This window comes from Hypomesus transpacificus, chromosome 13 (genome assembly GCF_021917145.1).
Source record: "Hypomesus transpacificus isolate Combined female chromosome 13, fHypTra1, whole genome shotgun sequence".
NCBI classification, from domain to species: Eukaryota; Metazoa; Chordata; class Actinopteri; order Osmeriformes; family Osmeridae; genus Hypomesus; species Hypomesus transpacificus.
The window spans coordinates 12333721-12349477 of NC_061072.1; the positions used below are offsets into that span (position 1 = coordinate 12333721).

At 45.9% G+C, this 15757-nt stretch overlaps 2 protein-coding genes across 2 annotated transcripts; one reads left to right on the forward strand and one right to left on the reverse strand.

The window, feature by feature from the left end:
* Positions 1 to 324: 324 nt before the first annotated feature.
* Positions 325 to 11999, reverse strand: lmf1 (lipase maturation factor 1). The gene is made up of 11 exons (XM_047031641.1): positions 11739 to 11999; positions 11191 to 11500; positions 10725 to 10735; positions 10043 to 10191; positions 5344 to 5409; positions 2998 to 3165; positions 2618 to 2798; positions 1777 to 1930; positions 1331 to 1514; positions 1028 to 1140; positions 325 to 874 (listed from the first exon to the last, which is right to left on the reverse strand). The coding sequence occupies exons 1-11, from the start codon at positions 11956 to 11958 to the stop codon at positions 694 to 696; spliced, it is 1737 nt and encodes a 578-aa protein (XP_046887597.1). The 5' UTR covers positions 11959 to 11999; the 3' UTR covers positions 325 to 693.
* A 431-nt stretch (positions 12000 to 12430) lies between these two features.
* On the forward strand, positions 12431 to 15422 carry sox8a (SRY-box transcription factor 8a). The gene is made up of 3 exons (XM_047031644.1): positions 12431 to 13055; positions 13342 to 13619; positions 13778 to 15422. The coding sequence occupies exons 1-3, from the start codon at positions 12652 to 12654 to the stop codon at positions 14557 to 14559; spliced, it is 1464 nt and encodes a 487-aa protein (XP_046887600.1). The 5' UTR covers positions 12431 to 12651; the 3' UTR covers positions 14560 to 15422.
* The last annotated feature ends 335 nt before the right edge of the window (positions 15423 to 15757 follow it).

A 15757-nucleotide genomic window follows, 5' to 3' on the forward strand; every position in this document is an offset into this window, starting at 1 on the left:
ACATCTTTCAGGCATGAAGAATTTGATTACTTGGATACATTACTGTAATTTTGTCAGTCTTACCCGATGACCTTCCAAAGTCATACAGAATTGTAATGTATGCAATACTTTCCAACCTGTTTCTGTTGTGAGTGTGTGTGCATGTTGAAGGTTAAAGACCTCAGTGGATGTGAATCAGATACCTCTGATGTAAAGGGAATCATTCCAAACAGCCGTGCTGTGAGACAGGCAGAGAGAGAGCTAGTGCTCTGAGGAATCCTGTTCCTTTACCACTGCAAGCAGAACACACATCTACAACAGAACACACACACACACACACACCTGCAAGATGACAAAAAAACACACAGCTTTTGTTTATTCTTTATCTACACAAGAAGGCGCACAATCAACATATCAATGTCATATCTTAGTATTATCATTTATACTTCAAACTGAATAGAGAATTATGTGTGGAAGAACAATACTCATACTTAACAAAATATAGTTTTTTTTTTATCACAAGAGACATGGCTGGAACGTAACAGATTTGGTGCTGGAAATGAGATCCAAGATTTATAATTGTTAAAGTAACATATCTCCATTCTGCCTGTCTGTCTGAACAGTATTCGTGTGTGCGCAAGCATGTGCCCCTTACTGCAATAGAATTGTTGAATATGTCACTGGGTGGACACGTCTGGGGTGAAGATTGAAAGGTCACTGTGTGGGTATATGTGGGTGGGGCCAGTTCCTGGACTGGAAGTACTTGGTAAGTCCTTCCAGGTTGACCGGAGGGAAGTAGGGGCCGATGCGTTTCCTCACCCACCACTTCCCCTGGGCTGCTCGGGCACTGCCAGGCGGAGCAAACTTGTACCTGAAATGCTCCCCTCTCACCCACCTGGAGGAGGGGAGGGGGGGTGAGGGGGTTGGGGTGGAGAAGAAGTGAGCCAAGGTCCTGTCATAATGTAGTGTTCCTTATATGATCTTAGAGGAGCAGGGGGAGGACAGGCAGGAGAGCCAGAGAGCGACACGGTCAGACGCTGTTCCATACCTGGGGTTCTCTCTGTCCTGGAAAGGGTTGTGTTCCATCAGGGAGAGGACACTGGTGTCGTTGGATAACAGTCTGCCTGCAATGTGGATCACCCACTCACTCTGCTCATAGGTCTGGGAGGACGGGAAATGAGAGACTATCAGAAACAAAGTGATATTAGTTATGGGACTACTGCCCCCTAGTGGGCAGTAGTTAGTAGTTAACCCAGGTTAGAGGTTGGATATCCTGCCTGTTCCCCTCCAGACCATTTGAACAGGCCGTTTGTAAGCTGAGGTTTGTAACATCTCTGGGTATCCAGCTCACCTGGAAGGCAGCGAACCACATGAGCCAGTCGAGCCTGTAGTGGTAGGGTGAGATGAGGCAGGGTCTTCTCTCTGGGTCGCCTGGCTTACACAGGAACTGGTACTCCTCCCAGACCGCCGCTGGGTCGGACGGGTCGGAGCTCAGGGTGCCCTGCAGAATCAGCTCTGTGCGCTCCTTAGTTATACTGAGGAGGGAGGGAGGGAGGCGTAAAACGTGTAGAAATTCAATGATTTATTTCATTGTCTCGGGGATTAACTAAGGAATGAGGAGGGATGGGGGTTCTTTGGTCCTTCTTTGGTCCTCACCAAAGAACCTGTGGCTAGATAAATAAATGGAGAGATGAATAGTGGAGGAAATAGAGAGATGGGGAGAGGAGCGCAGAGGAGAAATGAAGAGTTAAAGAGGGGAGTGTAGTGGAGAGATAAGTGAGGGATGGGGTCTCTTACCTGCCAAAGGCCCCGTACGTGTTGACAATGCGGAGGGGATCAAATGATGTGTTCATCACCTGTTTGGAACTCAGCAGATTCAGCATCACGGGAACGCTCAAGTAGCCAATCAGAACACCCAAAGCTACATTCACCACCCGCCTTATCAGCATACCTGAGGGACAAATGGACAAACAGATGAAAGGGAGACTACGTGTGTGTGTGTGTGTGTGTTACTGTAGTCTCTTGGCTTCTGTCAACCTTAAGGTCTCAGCCTATGAGGTCATGGGGCGTTTGCTGTTAACAAATGGAGGATCAGACCGTTATACTGTAACTCCCTTAAACTTGTCAAATAACACACACACACATTTCAGCCAGACATATTATACCTATGTATCAGTGTAGTTATTCTACCTGCTCTTTCACTTAGGGCTGGACTTTTACAGTCCAGTGAAATAACTACAAAATAACACATGCTGTAGGTAGTAGGATACTTTATATCCCACTTAAATGACATGTGTCTCAACATTAAAGTGTGGCCACTAGGTCCTGAAGGTCTATTAGAGAAGCCTAGTCCTGGTTTTACCACATGTCAACCGCAGACGAAGATTGTTTAATGGACACACTCTCACATTCAATAATACTCTACGCTTTAACATGCCAGCTTGGCTCATACACATTCTCCACCTGTCTGCCTCTCTCTCTTCGTCTCCCTCTCTCATTCAGCCTCCTTTTTTTCCATTCCTCAGCTGTCCAAGTGCTAATCTCTTTTTTTGTGTGTGTGTGCGTATGTGTGTGCATACCATATGGGAGAATGCTTGTGTGTGTGTGTGTGTGTGTGTGTGTGTGTGTGTGCGTGCACCTCTGCTAGGTTTGGGACTCTGTCTCGCTGCTTCGTCCGCCTGCAGCCTCAGCACTTCCTGTTTGGCCCCACGCCCAGATGAGAATAGGAAGGCGAGCGACGCGTCGTCGAAACAGGCCAGGCTGGGAACGATGGTCAGCCAGTTTAGGAAACTAAGGTTCCCACTCACGATTATAACCACCTGTAAAAGTAGGGGGTAGAAGAGAGTGAAAGAGAATGAGAAAGTATTTTATTAATGGTAAAATAAGAAATTAGTTGTGTAGCATGTTATGTACTAGGCCTGTACTCATGTGTATGGAAATAGTAGATTTAATGTACAACTTCTATCTGTTTGTTACCCCCCCCCCCCCCCCCCCCCCCCCCTCCTCCTCATCACTAACCTGGAAAATAATCTGCAGCGTTCCATTGACCATGCACATCCTGCGCCCCAGGAAGGTGAGGAATGGTGCCACCAGCTCGATGGCGTGGTTGCACAGTGTTTCAAAGCGATGGAACCACCAGGGGGAGTGGTGCATGTAGTAGGACATGGGGTTAGGTACCGGCTGGGTCTGAAGAGGGTGGTGGAGTGAGGGCATGGGGAGAGGGAGAGAGAGGGGGGAGAGGGAGAGAGAGAGAGAGAGAGAGAGAGAGAGAGAGAGAGAGAGAGAGAGAGAGAGAGAGAGAGAGAGAGAGAGAGAGAGAGAGAGAGAGAGAGAGAGAGAGGAGTCGAGACATTTGACAGTTAGTTATGGGACTGTGTGAGGAACAAACACCACACCACAGGGAGGGTTTCCAGAACTAAGTAAAGACTGAGCTTTATTTAGATGCTAGGTGTCTCCACCTAAACACCCATTGGGCCTGCAACCTCAGATAAACCATACACCCCCAGCTCCCTCAAGGACACACCAACATAAATACACAAACATTTACACGCGCACACAAATACACACACACACAACACAGCACATGAACTAAAGTAAAACAGTCGCAAGCCAACTCCCTACAGAAGAACATCCCAACCAAACCAGCTTCATATAGCCGTCCCAAGATGCACTGCACCGGGTGGACCTGTGGCGAGTCTGTAGGTCTGAAAGGAAGCAGTGTATCAGGGAGGATAGGGGGGGGGGGGTGCAATCACGGGGGGTCATTCAGTTCTCATCTGGCGCCTGCATTTTCCGGTTGCGTGTGTGTTTGTGTGTGTAAACAGTAAATCTAAAGTAAATCTACTTTACCCCTAGGGGTGTTGACAGATTTGGGGTTAGGTTGGTCAGTCAGTGTTTGGTCTCACAGACAGACTTGAATGGAGGGAGATTCTGGTACTCCCCCCCCCCCCCCCCCCAGGAACAGCTCTCTATCCTCCAAATTCACCCAGTATGACTTTCAACAGCTCATCATCTGGTGATACGACAGGAGATGACAATATTTCCTAACAGCAATCTATCAAGTGAGGAAATGAACACAAGTACGTACAAGACACACTGACACCAAGACAGGAAAAGGCGAAGGGCTTTAACTCAAGCTCCTAACCTGCACTAAGTAGAGGCTTAGTCACTGTAGAAGGTAGCATGCATCAGAGAACCAAGTCTGCAGACTGGTCCCCATACCAGGCTGGTTTCCAGGTGCATAAACAGCTGGGCCATTGTTAAGTACTGGAGAGTCCAGACACACGGGCCTTCCAACCGTGCCTCCCCAGGCATGCAGCACCAGCAGCCAAAAGGACAACGCAACTTGGAGTCTCTGCTAGTGTAAACACAGACCTGCACATCAACCTGTGCTATATAGCTGGGCTGTGTCCAAGGTTCTAGTCCTTGAGAGGAGAAGGAAGCGAGACAGAGAGCGAGACAGGTGGAGAGGCGGACAAGTACAGTACATGCTACATAGGCAACATACTTTGACAATGAATGGCCAGGAGATCAACTCAATGTCCAGAAGTACAACTTTGCATGGCAACCAAGTAGCGGTAACAAGGAAGTACTAGGTGAAAGTACTAGGTGAAAGCAGGGGGTGGGGTGGGGGGGAACTATTTTTGCCTATTTTGTAACATTACAGAATCGAGCCCTTGTAGTCACATGGATGCTAAATACTGCTCTAAACATCTTAATGGTCTATAGTCTGCTACACTTGCTCTCAACAGACTGGCTATGAATTAACCTCCAAATGTGCAGCATGGCAGGCATGAACACCCCAGCTGGAGGGAGTCAGGGTCCTGCTCACCACACAAACATGACAGTTTCCCCTCTCAGGGGGACACCAGGCAGCAGGGGATTGGGGTGGAGCAGGACAGAGAGTTGGGGGTGAACAGGCTTGGAGTGGTCAGCGAGGGGGGCTGGAGGGTCAGGTGGTTAGTTTATTAACTTTGTGGATCAGGATCATCTACTGGATAATGATCAGAACACATGAGTGAGACGGTGGACAGCACCCACACACACACACACACTCACACACTTGTGCAAACACACACAGAGGACAGACCAGTGGACATCCATTGGAGTGCACACACATGGGCAGAAAGTTATCCACACACGTATATAACATGCACACCTACAGTATGTCATTGAATAGCTACAGTTGGCCATATTGTGTAAAGTGTAATGTGGAGTAGAATCTGCTCTGTTTAAAGTGTCAGCCAAGCTGTGGACTGATAGATAATGGGCTGATTGAAACACTTCAGAAGTAATTCAATGTGGTCAGCTGAATCCCACAACATGGGATCAAAGACACCCAGGGCCATAGAGGCACACACACACCTCGTAGTGGTAGTCCATGCAGGTAAGGTCTCTCCAGCAGCGGTCTCCTCTCATCTTGATCAAACCCTGGAAAAGCAGAGGAACACCTGTTGATCGACTGTGGTGTGTGTGTGAATGTATATAGAGCTAATAAATATAAAGCAAAGGATCTTGAGTGTGCCGAGTGTGAGGGTGTGTGTGCGTGTGTGTGTGTGTGTGTTTAATGAGGGAAACCAGGTACAGAATCATGCATCTTGTTCATATCCTATGATGCATCATGTGATCAGTCTAACGGTAGACATGCTAAAACAGATCACCACATTTCTGACATACAGCCATCGTAGTGGCTCATCATGTCCTTACCGACCTGAACAGTAACTGATGAAATTCAGCATCCACTGAAGAACCATGAAACCCAATAAGGTAGAAAGTTCAACAATTTTATTTTCACGTATTCATAACATCTCATGACAGGAATAACAGGAAAAGGGTGCAATCAATCAGAGTGTAATCAGTTTACACTGGTACGAATCCTGATTTATCACCAGATGCATGTGAACAGAAAGATCATTAGGTACTGGGCAGTGGGTTTGCCACCGTGCTCGGTTTTAGTCCATGTCTAGAGGGCTATAGAGCTACGGTTGGGGTTAGGGCTAGGGTCAAGGTTGGGACTTGATTGCATTATGAGCGGTGCTAGGGTTAGGGATGCTTGGTTAGGGATGGTACTAGGGTTAAGGTGGGGGCAAAGCTCTTGATGTGTTGGTGCTATCTGGCTGGACAAACATTCATTGGTAGGACATCACCACCTCAACCCTAGAGAGAGCTTGGCTTGAGCAGCTTCCAAGTCATCTCCTGTCTCACTCAATTACCCACCATCCTCAGCAATCGCGAGAGAGACATAGAGAGAGAGACAGACATAGAGAGAGAGAGAGAGAGAGAGAGAGAGAGAGAGAGAGAGAGAGAGAGAGAGAAATGCCCAACTGTATGAAAATGAATGAATCGAACTTTAATGTGTCTAACAACATTAAAGATCAACAGATGAACAGAATCAAGAGGAGAGTAATAAGGAAGGACAGAAGAGGAGAAAGAAGTGGATTGTAGTGCGATTAACTTTGGCCCTGATTGAATCTACCGTTCTAGGAAATAAAACCCAGCTGAAAGAGCAAAGGAAGGGAAGGGAGGGTGAGAGTGATGGTCTTTCAGAGTACTCCATCACAATCCAACAGAATCCTTTCAGTTTTTCACATGCCTTATAGAGGATAAGAAACTTCAGCCACTGCTCTGCTCAAAAAGGACAGGATGAAGGGACTGATGGAGAAGTGCATCTTGGCATGACAAGCACAAGCATGGAAGACTTTTGATCACTGAACATACATCGATTGAATCACACTTAATCTGATAAAGACCTGGGGTATTTCCCCTAAAACATCTACCACAAATTGTATTCCACTATTACTCGTTCTGTTTATTTGGGTTTATTGAGCTATTTGGGTTCTGGTTAAAACATGTTGGGTGTTGACATGCCCCAACATGACCATAATGCAATTCAGTCATGAGGTTCTGACTATCATCAATTCCAGTCACATATCCTAATCTTTTGGCATGGACATTCCTCTCTGAATGGGTCAATGCAATGTTGTTAGGAAGGTTATGTTGATAGTACTCCAGTGGTGATATAGTGGTCCTCTGAAGGGCCTGTCAATATGGAAACCTGGCATTACCCTATCATAGCATTTGTACAGTGTCACAACTAAATGTACAGGTCTAATAGAAGCTCATTGTAGCAATAACAACCAAACAAAGGTATGTTTCAAACAAGCATAAAAACAGTGAGTGAGCATTGCCCATGCAAATTCTCAACATCATAAAACGATTGGCCATGACAAACTGAGTTGGTGCATGTGACTTCAATAAAACTTATTTCAGTGTTTTTCTCTACGAAAACTGGACCTGGTCCACACATCTGAGTCGAGCCCAGTTCCTGCCCTCCGGGTACCGGACTGGATCAGGCTAGGGTGTCGTCAGAATGGGTAAACCACAGCAAGTAAGTCACCTTATTTCCTGTCTAGGAGAACAGCAGTAAGATTTACACCAGCTCTTGACAATAAAATGGGGGAAGGTGGAGGGAAGGCAGCTGTTGCCAGGTTGTGAGAGGTAAGAGAACTGGGTATGGGGCAAGCAGACCCTTAGGATGTCATTAGCCCTAACAATGCCAGCCCAGAACCAGATTGTAATCTAAATCTGGGACAAGCCACAACAACCAGATCCAAACCCAGACCCAAACCAGCCTTGGTTCAAGGGCCCACGTCCGGCCCAGGCCCCAAGTCCAGGCTTATACCCACACGTGCCGTTTAAAGGTTCGCTCCAGGTATGGTCTGCTGCTTCTACAAACATTCTAAAAAAGAAGTCTATAAACATGAGCAGAGGCCCAGTTTCTCCATGGGACACAATCAACTAAATTACCCATGCAGCACTGATGCTTTTATTCTGAGTCAAATCCTCATGGTACGTCAACCTCTCTCCATCTCTGATCCACAAAAACTGGGACACAATGATGGGTTTATGCCTAGCCCAGTCCCAAGTCCCATCAACAACTTTTAGACAAGGGAGAACTCTGGCCAGGTTGGCCTGACGCCACTGTTACCAAATACATCAACAACCAGAAATGACAAGCAGAGAGCAGACACATGGCAACAGACCAAACAAATAGCTAGGAGGGGAAAGATTTTCCAATAAAGCGGTCACCACTTAACTGTGTTCCTGCATTAAGACGTAAGGCTGATAATACCACAAGCATGCAACCATGCCCCCTGACAGAGAGTTCATTTCTGTCACCTCACTTAAACATCCACTGGATCATCCTGCAATTTCTTATGAAGGATGTGTGGGAAATACTGTAGGTTTTAGCTTGAAGCATTTTACAAACAAAAGGTTCTACCACAAACCCGAAAATAATTTTTGTAAAGAATTTGAATTTTTAATCCAGGATTATATTTTCCAGATTTTATTGTTGGGCTGCATTACTCTATTACTCTTTCTACAAGAATTGCTTCACAGAGATTTGTGTAGCAGTTATCTAACCAGCACATATCTTCATCACACACAATCATATGTGAATGGTGATTATATTTCAGTTTAAAGTTAGCACAGACACAGCCTGCATCAGATCCCATTAGCAACATGTTAGCTTGCCAGCTCTATACCTTCACCTCTCTGATGCTAGCGACTTCTGATGAGGATCAAGAGAGATGCTAACAACAACAACAAAATTCCCCTCGCACACACACACAAAAACAATTTTGCGCACACAAACACTCTAAGCCTAGTGTGGAGGCCTCTACTAAATTGGAACTTTTAGTCTTGAAAGGGTTTGTATGAAAACAAACCCTCTTTGATTGTTTCTCTATGTCTACTGAGGCACATCTTTCTGTACCAAGCTAACTGTGGTGAACCGCTTTCCTCATACTTAGAAGACAGACACCATGGGACTCTGTTGGGGACTTTTCACTTTGACACACTCAGGTTAACGTCTACCATGTATTCCTGAAATGGGGTACGTTTCAGCAAACTTACATTTACATTTAGTCATTTAGCAGATGCTCTTACCCAGAGCGACTTACAGTAATTACAGGGACATTCTCCCAGAGGCAAGTAAGGTGAAGTACCTTGCAGAACCCAAGGACACGTCATTTTGCAGGGCGGGAAATCGAACCGGCAACCTTCTGATTAATAGCCCGACTCCCTAATCGCTCAGCTATCTGACCCCCCAAACTTTATACATTTTTACTTTATACAACTTTTTACATTTACTTGAACCCCACATCAAAGAACAAGCACAACAATGTCATGGATTCATAATCAGTTATATTCACATGACCAGATTTCCACTCGCTAAAGCCAAAGTTTAAAAACGAAGTGTGTTTTTAATTAACCACAAAACAACATCAACGTGTAGCCCGGTCATAAAAAAGGACTCCAATATTAAGCCCTCCTGAAAGGTTAGGTATTAGCAGTGTCTAAAGGGATCTAGATATGTTCTGGTTTTAATAAGCATGCAGTAATGGATGTGTGTCTAGGGGACATGACTGAGTGGGTTTTACAGTCGCAAGCAATTAAAGTCAATAATATTTCTGACCCAGCGGCAGGGTGAGCCAATGGCTCCCTTTCTGCTTCCTTCCATTCCCTTTATAGACATTAACTGAAAAAACACTTTGAGTTGTTTTGTTGTATATTTGTAGAAAGAATAGTTTTGCGGCTATAGCTATGGAAAACATACAGCCAGACTAAGTGACTTACTGACTGACGATAGAGTTCTGCCTTACCAGAAAGTGGCAGAGTGCCAGACAGTTTCAGATACTTTGGAGAATATCTAAGCCTGGTGCAAACATTTTGTATAAAAAAATCTAAATAAAAAATTGATGGATATTTTATAAGTGCTTTTAATACATTGGCATCTGGGAGGTTAACGTAGGTAAGTCTTAAGTGTATGTGTGTTTGTCTGTGTGTCTGCTTATATGATCGGGGCATATAGTAATCAGAAGGTTGCTGGTTCGATTCCCGGCCATGCCAAAATGACATTGTGTCCTTGGGCAGGGCACTTCACCCTACTTGCCTTGGGGGAATGTCCCTGTACTTACTGTAAGTCCCTCTGGATAAGAGTGTCTGCTAAATGACAAAATGTAAACGTAAATATGATTATGAGAGTGTGTGTTTCACTCACTGCGCCTAGCATGATCCGGACTATGAGCCATCTGAAGGTCCAGATGGAGATGATTGAGGGAGGGTGGCGAGGAGACACCTGGGACAGGCTCCAGAGTGGACACAGGAAGATCCCCAGGAACCCTGTCTCCAACAGCTGGCTCTCCCAACCTGGGGGGGGCGGAGGGGAGGGACTTTTTGATACACATGGAGGTGATCCACGTTTGTAAATCCATGCACGCGTGTGTGCGTGTGTGCCAGCTGCCTGAAGCCTGTCTAATGTCTGACGTGGGAGCAGGGGGGCCACCTGCTCCCTCCACTCTTCAGCTGGATTCTGGAAGACCCTTGCAGCTGCCCAAGGACTGACACACACACATACACCTTAACAAAGACTGCCTTTGTAAACCTAGCTAACCAAGAGAGCTTGCGATCAAGAGAGAGAGGGGGGAGAGGCAAGGGGGGTGAGAGATAAAGAGAAACATTTAAAAAAGAGAGACCACAGAACTTTACCACAGATATCTAACTGGCGTCTCTCACTCCAGTGTCATCAACCAATCAGAGAAGCATGGTAGACCCAAGCTTCTCATCTGAGCCTGACATTTTACTCCTTGTGTGCACGTGTGTGTGTGCATGCGTGTGTGAGTGTGTGTGTGTCACAATCCTTTGTTCTACTCTAATTTGATCAAGTTAAGAGTTATACTTACCAAAGGAATACCTGGAGACAGAAAAAAAAGGATTAGTTGTAAGCATAATTTGTTTTGTACTTGTACACATAAGCCGACACCTGGTGTTTAGCAGCAGGCTGTAAGGCCCAATGATTTCACAGTATGTTACTGTAAATAAAACACAAGAGCATGCCCTGACAGACAGAAACCACTGTACTGTTCCACTTCACATGTACATTTCAAAAGAGGAGCGCTGCTACAGATTACACCTGAAACAGGCTCTCGAGAACTAGATAAATAAATGGATAACAAGGTAATCTAAATCTATCAAGCGAATGGCTGTGCTTGAGATGTGAGCCATATTATCCTGGTGCTAAAACTAATCAGATAACTGGATCAGACTTGGCAAGATCATTAAAACTGAATCCAAGTCTCCGAGTGAGTATGTTAGTTTTTTGGTCCTTATGTGTGTTCATAACAACTGTATGTGTGTGTCCTCACTCACCAGAGCTGACCCACACTGACCAGAGAATGGTACAGCACCCACAGCACCACCATGATGACCATATTAGCCATGCCAGTCACCAGTACAAACCCTGACAGCACCATGCCCACCAGGGCGATACCGTCTAGGTTGGCATCTATGGCGGACCAGTCCATGAACCAGAGTATGGAGGGCGTGTATGCCAGGGCCGCCATGCCAATCTTGCCCCCCACGTAGCGCTTCACACTGTTCAGGTAGTCCTTGGCAGGCATCAGACCTCGCTGGCCAATCAGCTGCTTGTTCTGGTTGTAGGCCACAGTGAACGCAATGACTGGGGGAGAGGTTTGAGAGACATGGATGGAGGGGGTGTAGTTGGAAAGGGGAGTCAAAGACCTGTGATATGGACATATAGGCCTACTAAACTGACTTATGTTGTTACTGAGTGTTATTTCACTGAAACTGGAGAAAATGTTCATGTGATTATGGTTACACTAATATCATCAATGTTTATTATGAGTGAAATTAACTACAACAAAACACTGAAGCGGTGGTTCAATCAACCCACTCACAGTATATGAAGCCAATAGAACGCAGCAGCACAATTCGACTGAGCCAATAAGTTCCGGTCCGTAGTGAAAGCGCTTCCTTTTTCTTATCTTCATATTTGCCAGTGTCCTCTGTGTCATTTGTAGAAATGCCACTTGCATTAGTCGCTGGTTTCAAAGGCTCGAAACGTCTTTTCCTCAACGTGCTCTCTGAGCACTCTGAACTTTCACTGCTAGTGGCCATGTTGGCGGATCCACTAGTCACGTGACTCAAAAGGCTTGTTTGGCATTTGTCAGGAAGTTGCATTTAAACCTGATATATAAATAGATGAGACCGAACAAGCCTATCGTTTTAACTAAGCCAGATACTGTAAAGATCGCTTGCATGACCTCTAAATCTGCATTTGCAAAGAAGCAATACAGAACAGTTATTATAAATACACCGATCGTTGTATTATTGTCGGAGAGGGACTCTTTTGTCCTGGATGATTAGTCCAATAAAAAGATGCAAATTTAGCACATAGACTACTTTTTGAGATCGATTATTTCCATTTTGAAAATCAGCAAGTAATTTAAAATATAAAATTAAATATTTACTTGAAATAGGAAATATCTGTACCATTTGACTCTCAGCAAAAATAAATGGGAGGCACGGAGGGGCAGCTGTGGGACTTCGTGAAAACCAATAAGATGAAGTGGGTGGAGTGGAAGAGAGCTCAACTAAACAAAACTCTCCTAACACACTGAATGTGTCAGTCAGGGCATCACTTAAGATGTAAATATAAGAACTACAAAATTTGTTCTACTGAAATACACATCTGGACCTAAAGTCACACGAAAAGTTTAGGTTAATTCCTGTTTTCTGTGTTCCTTGCGTAAAATGAGTATTTGGAGACTCTAAGCAACTCCATTTATCGAAGTCATTATAGCAGTGACCATGTCTGAGGAAGGCAGCAAGTCTATCACCGACCACCCATGCAGTCCAGCTGGAACAGCAAGCTCCATGTCCCAGGTCGACTCGGATTCGGACGCCCCGTCCTCCCCAGCGGATTCGGATGGGCACAGGCGCATTCCTGGGATCAGCCAGAAATCGGACGGCGAGGATGATGATCGATTCCCGGCTTGCATCCGAGACGCAGTATCTCAAGTTCTTAAAGGATACGACTGGTCGCTTGTGCCGATGCCACCACGCGGGGACCGGTCGTTGAAGAACAAACCGCACGTGAAAAGGCCGATGAATGCGTTCATGGTGTGGGCACAGGCAGCGCGAAGGAAACTAGCAGACCAGTACCCGCATCTGCATAACGCCGAGCTGAGCAAGACTTTGGGAAAACTCTGGCGGTTAGTACCCCTATGGGATTTATCTATACTTGTAAAGACAGTGTCTATGTGTTTGCACCATGACGTTTTATAGTTCATTGTAGAATTGCGTATAACGTTTTCAATATTTAAGAAATTGTCTTTCAACTTTTCATCTATAAACCTTTTCCTTCTATAGACGTGTTTTGGTTTTGGCCATATACTGGGTACTGTAGTTCCGACTAGAAGACAGATGGATGCTATTACCATTCCTATGCATGGTCCATCCATCCTCTGTAATTAATCAATGTACTTTCTTCCTCTGCAGCTTGCTGTCTGAGAGTGAGAAGCGTCCCTTTATTGAGGAGGCAGAGAGACTGAGGCTGCAGCACAAGAAGGACTACCCAGACTACAAGTACCAGCCCCGGCGGCGGAAGAGCACCAAACCGTGCCAGGCCGATTCAGAGCCAGGAACTGAGATGAGCCACCAGGGCCGTGTCCAGGTGTACAAGACAGAACCAGGCCTGGGACTGGGTCAGGGTAGAGTGGCTAATATAGGGGAAATGCTAAATCCTCCTCCTCATCATCATCCTCCTGAACGAGGCGGTGAGATTTCTTCTATGTGTTTGTTTTGTGTTTTCGATTTTTGTGTGAGCATGTCTGGTGTAATGTGCATATAGGTTTAATACACACATAGACGTGTTAGTGTGTATTAAACATGCATTTTAAGAGACATCCCCTGACCTGCTGTGTTGTGCCTACAGGTCAGCATCATGCCCCCGCTAACCCTCCAACACCCCCCACCACCCCCAAAACAGAGCTACACCTGGGGGGGAAACATGAGTGCCGACGACCCCCGGAGATCCACACTGGAGGTGGAGGTCGTCAGAACATTGACTTCAGCCATGTGGACATCTCTGAACTCAGCACAGATGTCATCAGCAACATGGAGGGCTTCGACGTCCACGAGTTTGACCAATACCTGCCTCCCAGTGGCCACAGCTCCACCCCTGCATCCTCTGACCAGGGGCTAGGACACAACCCCTCCTCCGGCACGGCCTCCCTCAGCTCCCCCAATCCCCATCCTCACTCAGGGTGGGGTCACAAAGCCCGAGCAGTGCCCCCCTCCTCCTTGTCTCCAGGTAACAGTAACCATGGGGACCCTCACCAGCAGCAGAAGCCTCATATTAAAACCGAGCAGATGAGTCCCAGCCACTACAGCAGCCAGCCCCCCCAGTGTTCCTCCTCCCCACCTCCACCACCTCCCCACCCTGACTACACCCCCCTTGGCTTGGGCTCCTGCCCCTCCTTAGCTCCCTCCTCCATCTCTATCCCCCAGTGTGACTACACAGACCTGCAGGGGCCCAGCTTCTATGGGGCATACTCTGGGTACCCAGCAGGGCTATACCAGTACCCTTACTTCTCCTCCTCCTCCAGGAGATCATACTCCAGCTCTCTCATCAACAGCCTGGCCTTACCATCTGCACACAGCAGCCCCGCGGCAGCCTGGGAGCAGCCTGTCTACACGTCCCTCAGCCGCCCCTAGGGGGAGGGACAACATGACTGGATCCCCAATGACATTTGCAGTGTATTACCAGGCAAATTAAAGCAAGTCTTAATCCGTAAGGTATTTTTTGCACCTTTCACATTTTCACAAACACCAAAAAATGGACAGAGCACAGTGTGATCATTCCAGCTAACCAGACTACCAAACTAACAGAGCTCTGCATACCTCTTTCAACACACTAAATCCATGGACTTACCAAAAAGAGCGGCAGAGTTTCACCCAGCGCGACAGGTGTTCCAATTCTGTTTCCTGTGAATGGAGATTAAGCGATTTCAGGCTTGAGGGGTCCATTCTTGTGGAAGGGTTGACTGACAGACTGACTGACTGACTAACTGACTGAATGACTGACTGGACAGCTGGAGATGATGATAGAGAAAGGGAAGAAGCTTCCAGCCTGGCTGGCTAAACCCTCTGCATCTGCTGAACTTGTCAACATCTGAAGAGAAAGATGATACAGTATGTCAATGTTGTGTGCATAACATTTGTTCATCAGGAGCACAGAGGAATGAACTGATTTTGTCAGGGGAGAATGATGTTGCATTAGGAAGATAAAAACGTAATTTACTTTTCTATTGCCATTCCAGGTTTAGTTGTGTGTGTATGTTTTAGATGTGTAAATGTGTATATTTTTATACAATTTTGGTCTGTTACTTGTATGCCGGCTTTACAAGTAATAACAAATTGTATTGAACGCATAACTGGTGCTGCCATGCTTATATGTGCTTTGTTGGCAATCATGATCTGTTGGCTACATGTGAAATATTATCATTATGTTTTATAAATATCATTCCTACATTTTCTGGCAGTAGCTCGGTGAATGTTTGGGCCTTGAGGTTCATCAATAAACGTAACATTTTGAACACATCCATCTTGGAATTCCTATCTCATCCAGTTAACTCAACTGTTAACTCTCTGCCCCCTAACCATCTTACAACTCAGACCAATACGCTTCAGCTTCTCTCCACACTAAAGAAATGCATTCAGCCCCTTGGTCTAAATCACAGGTCATACATGTAGCCTAGGTACATCTTGTTAAATACCTACTGTATATATATATAACAACACCTGTAGTCTCTGGCCAGTGTTAAAAATCACATGTCACAGCCACACCTGTAGCCTGTGCCACACACTATGAATCCCATGTCTTAACTACACAAATAAACAAAAATCACACCTG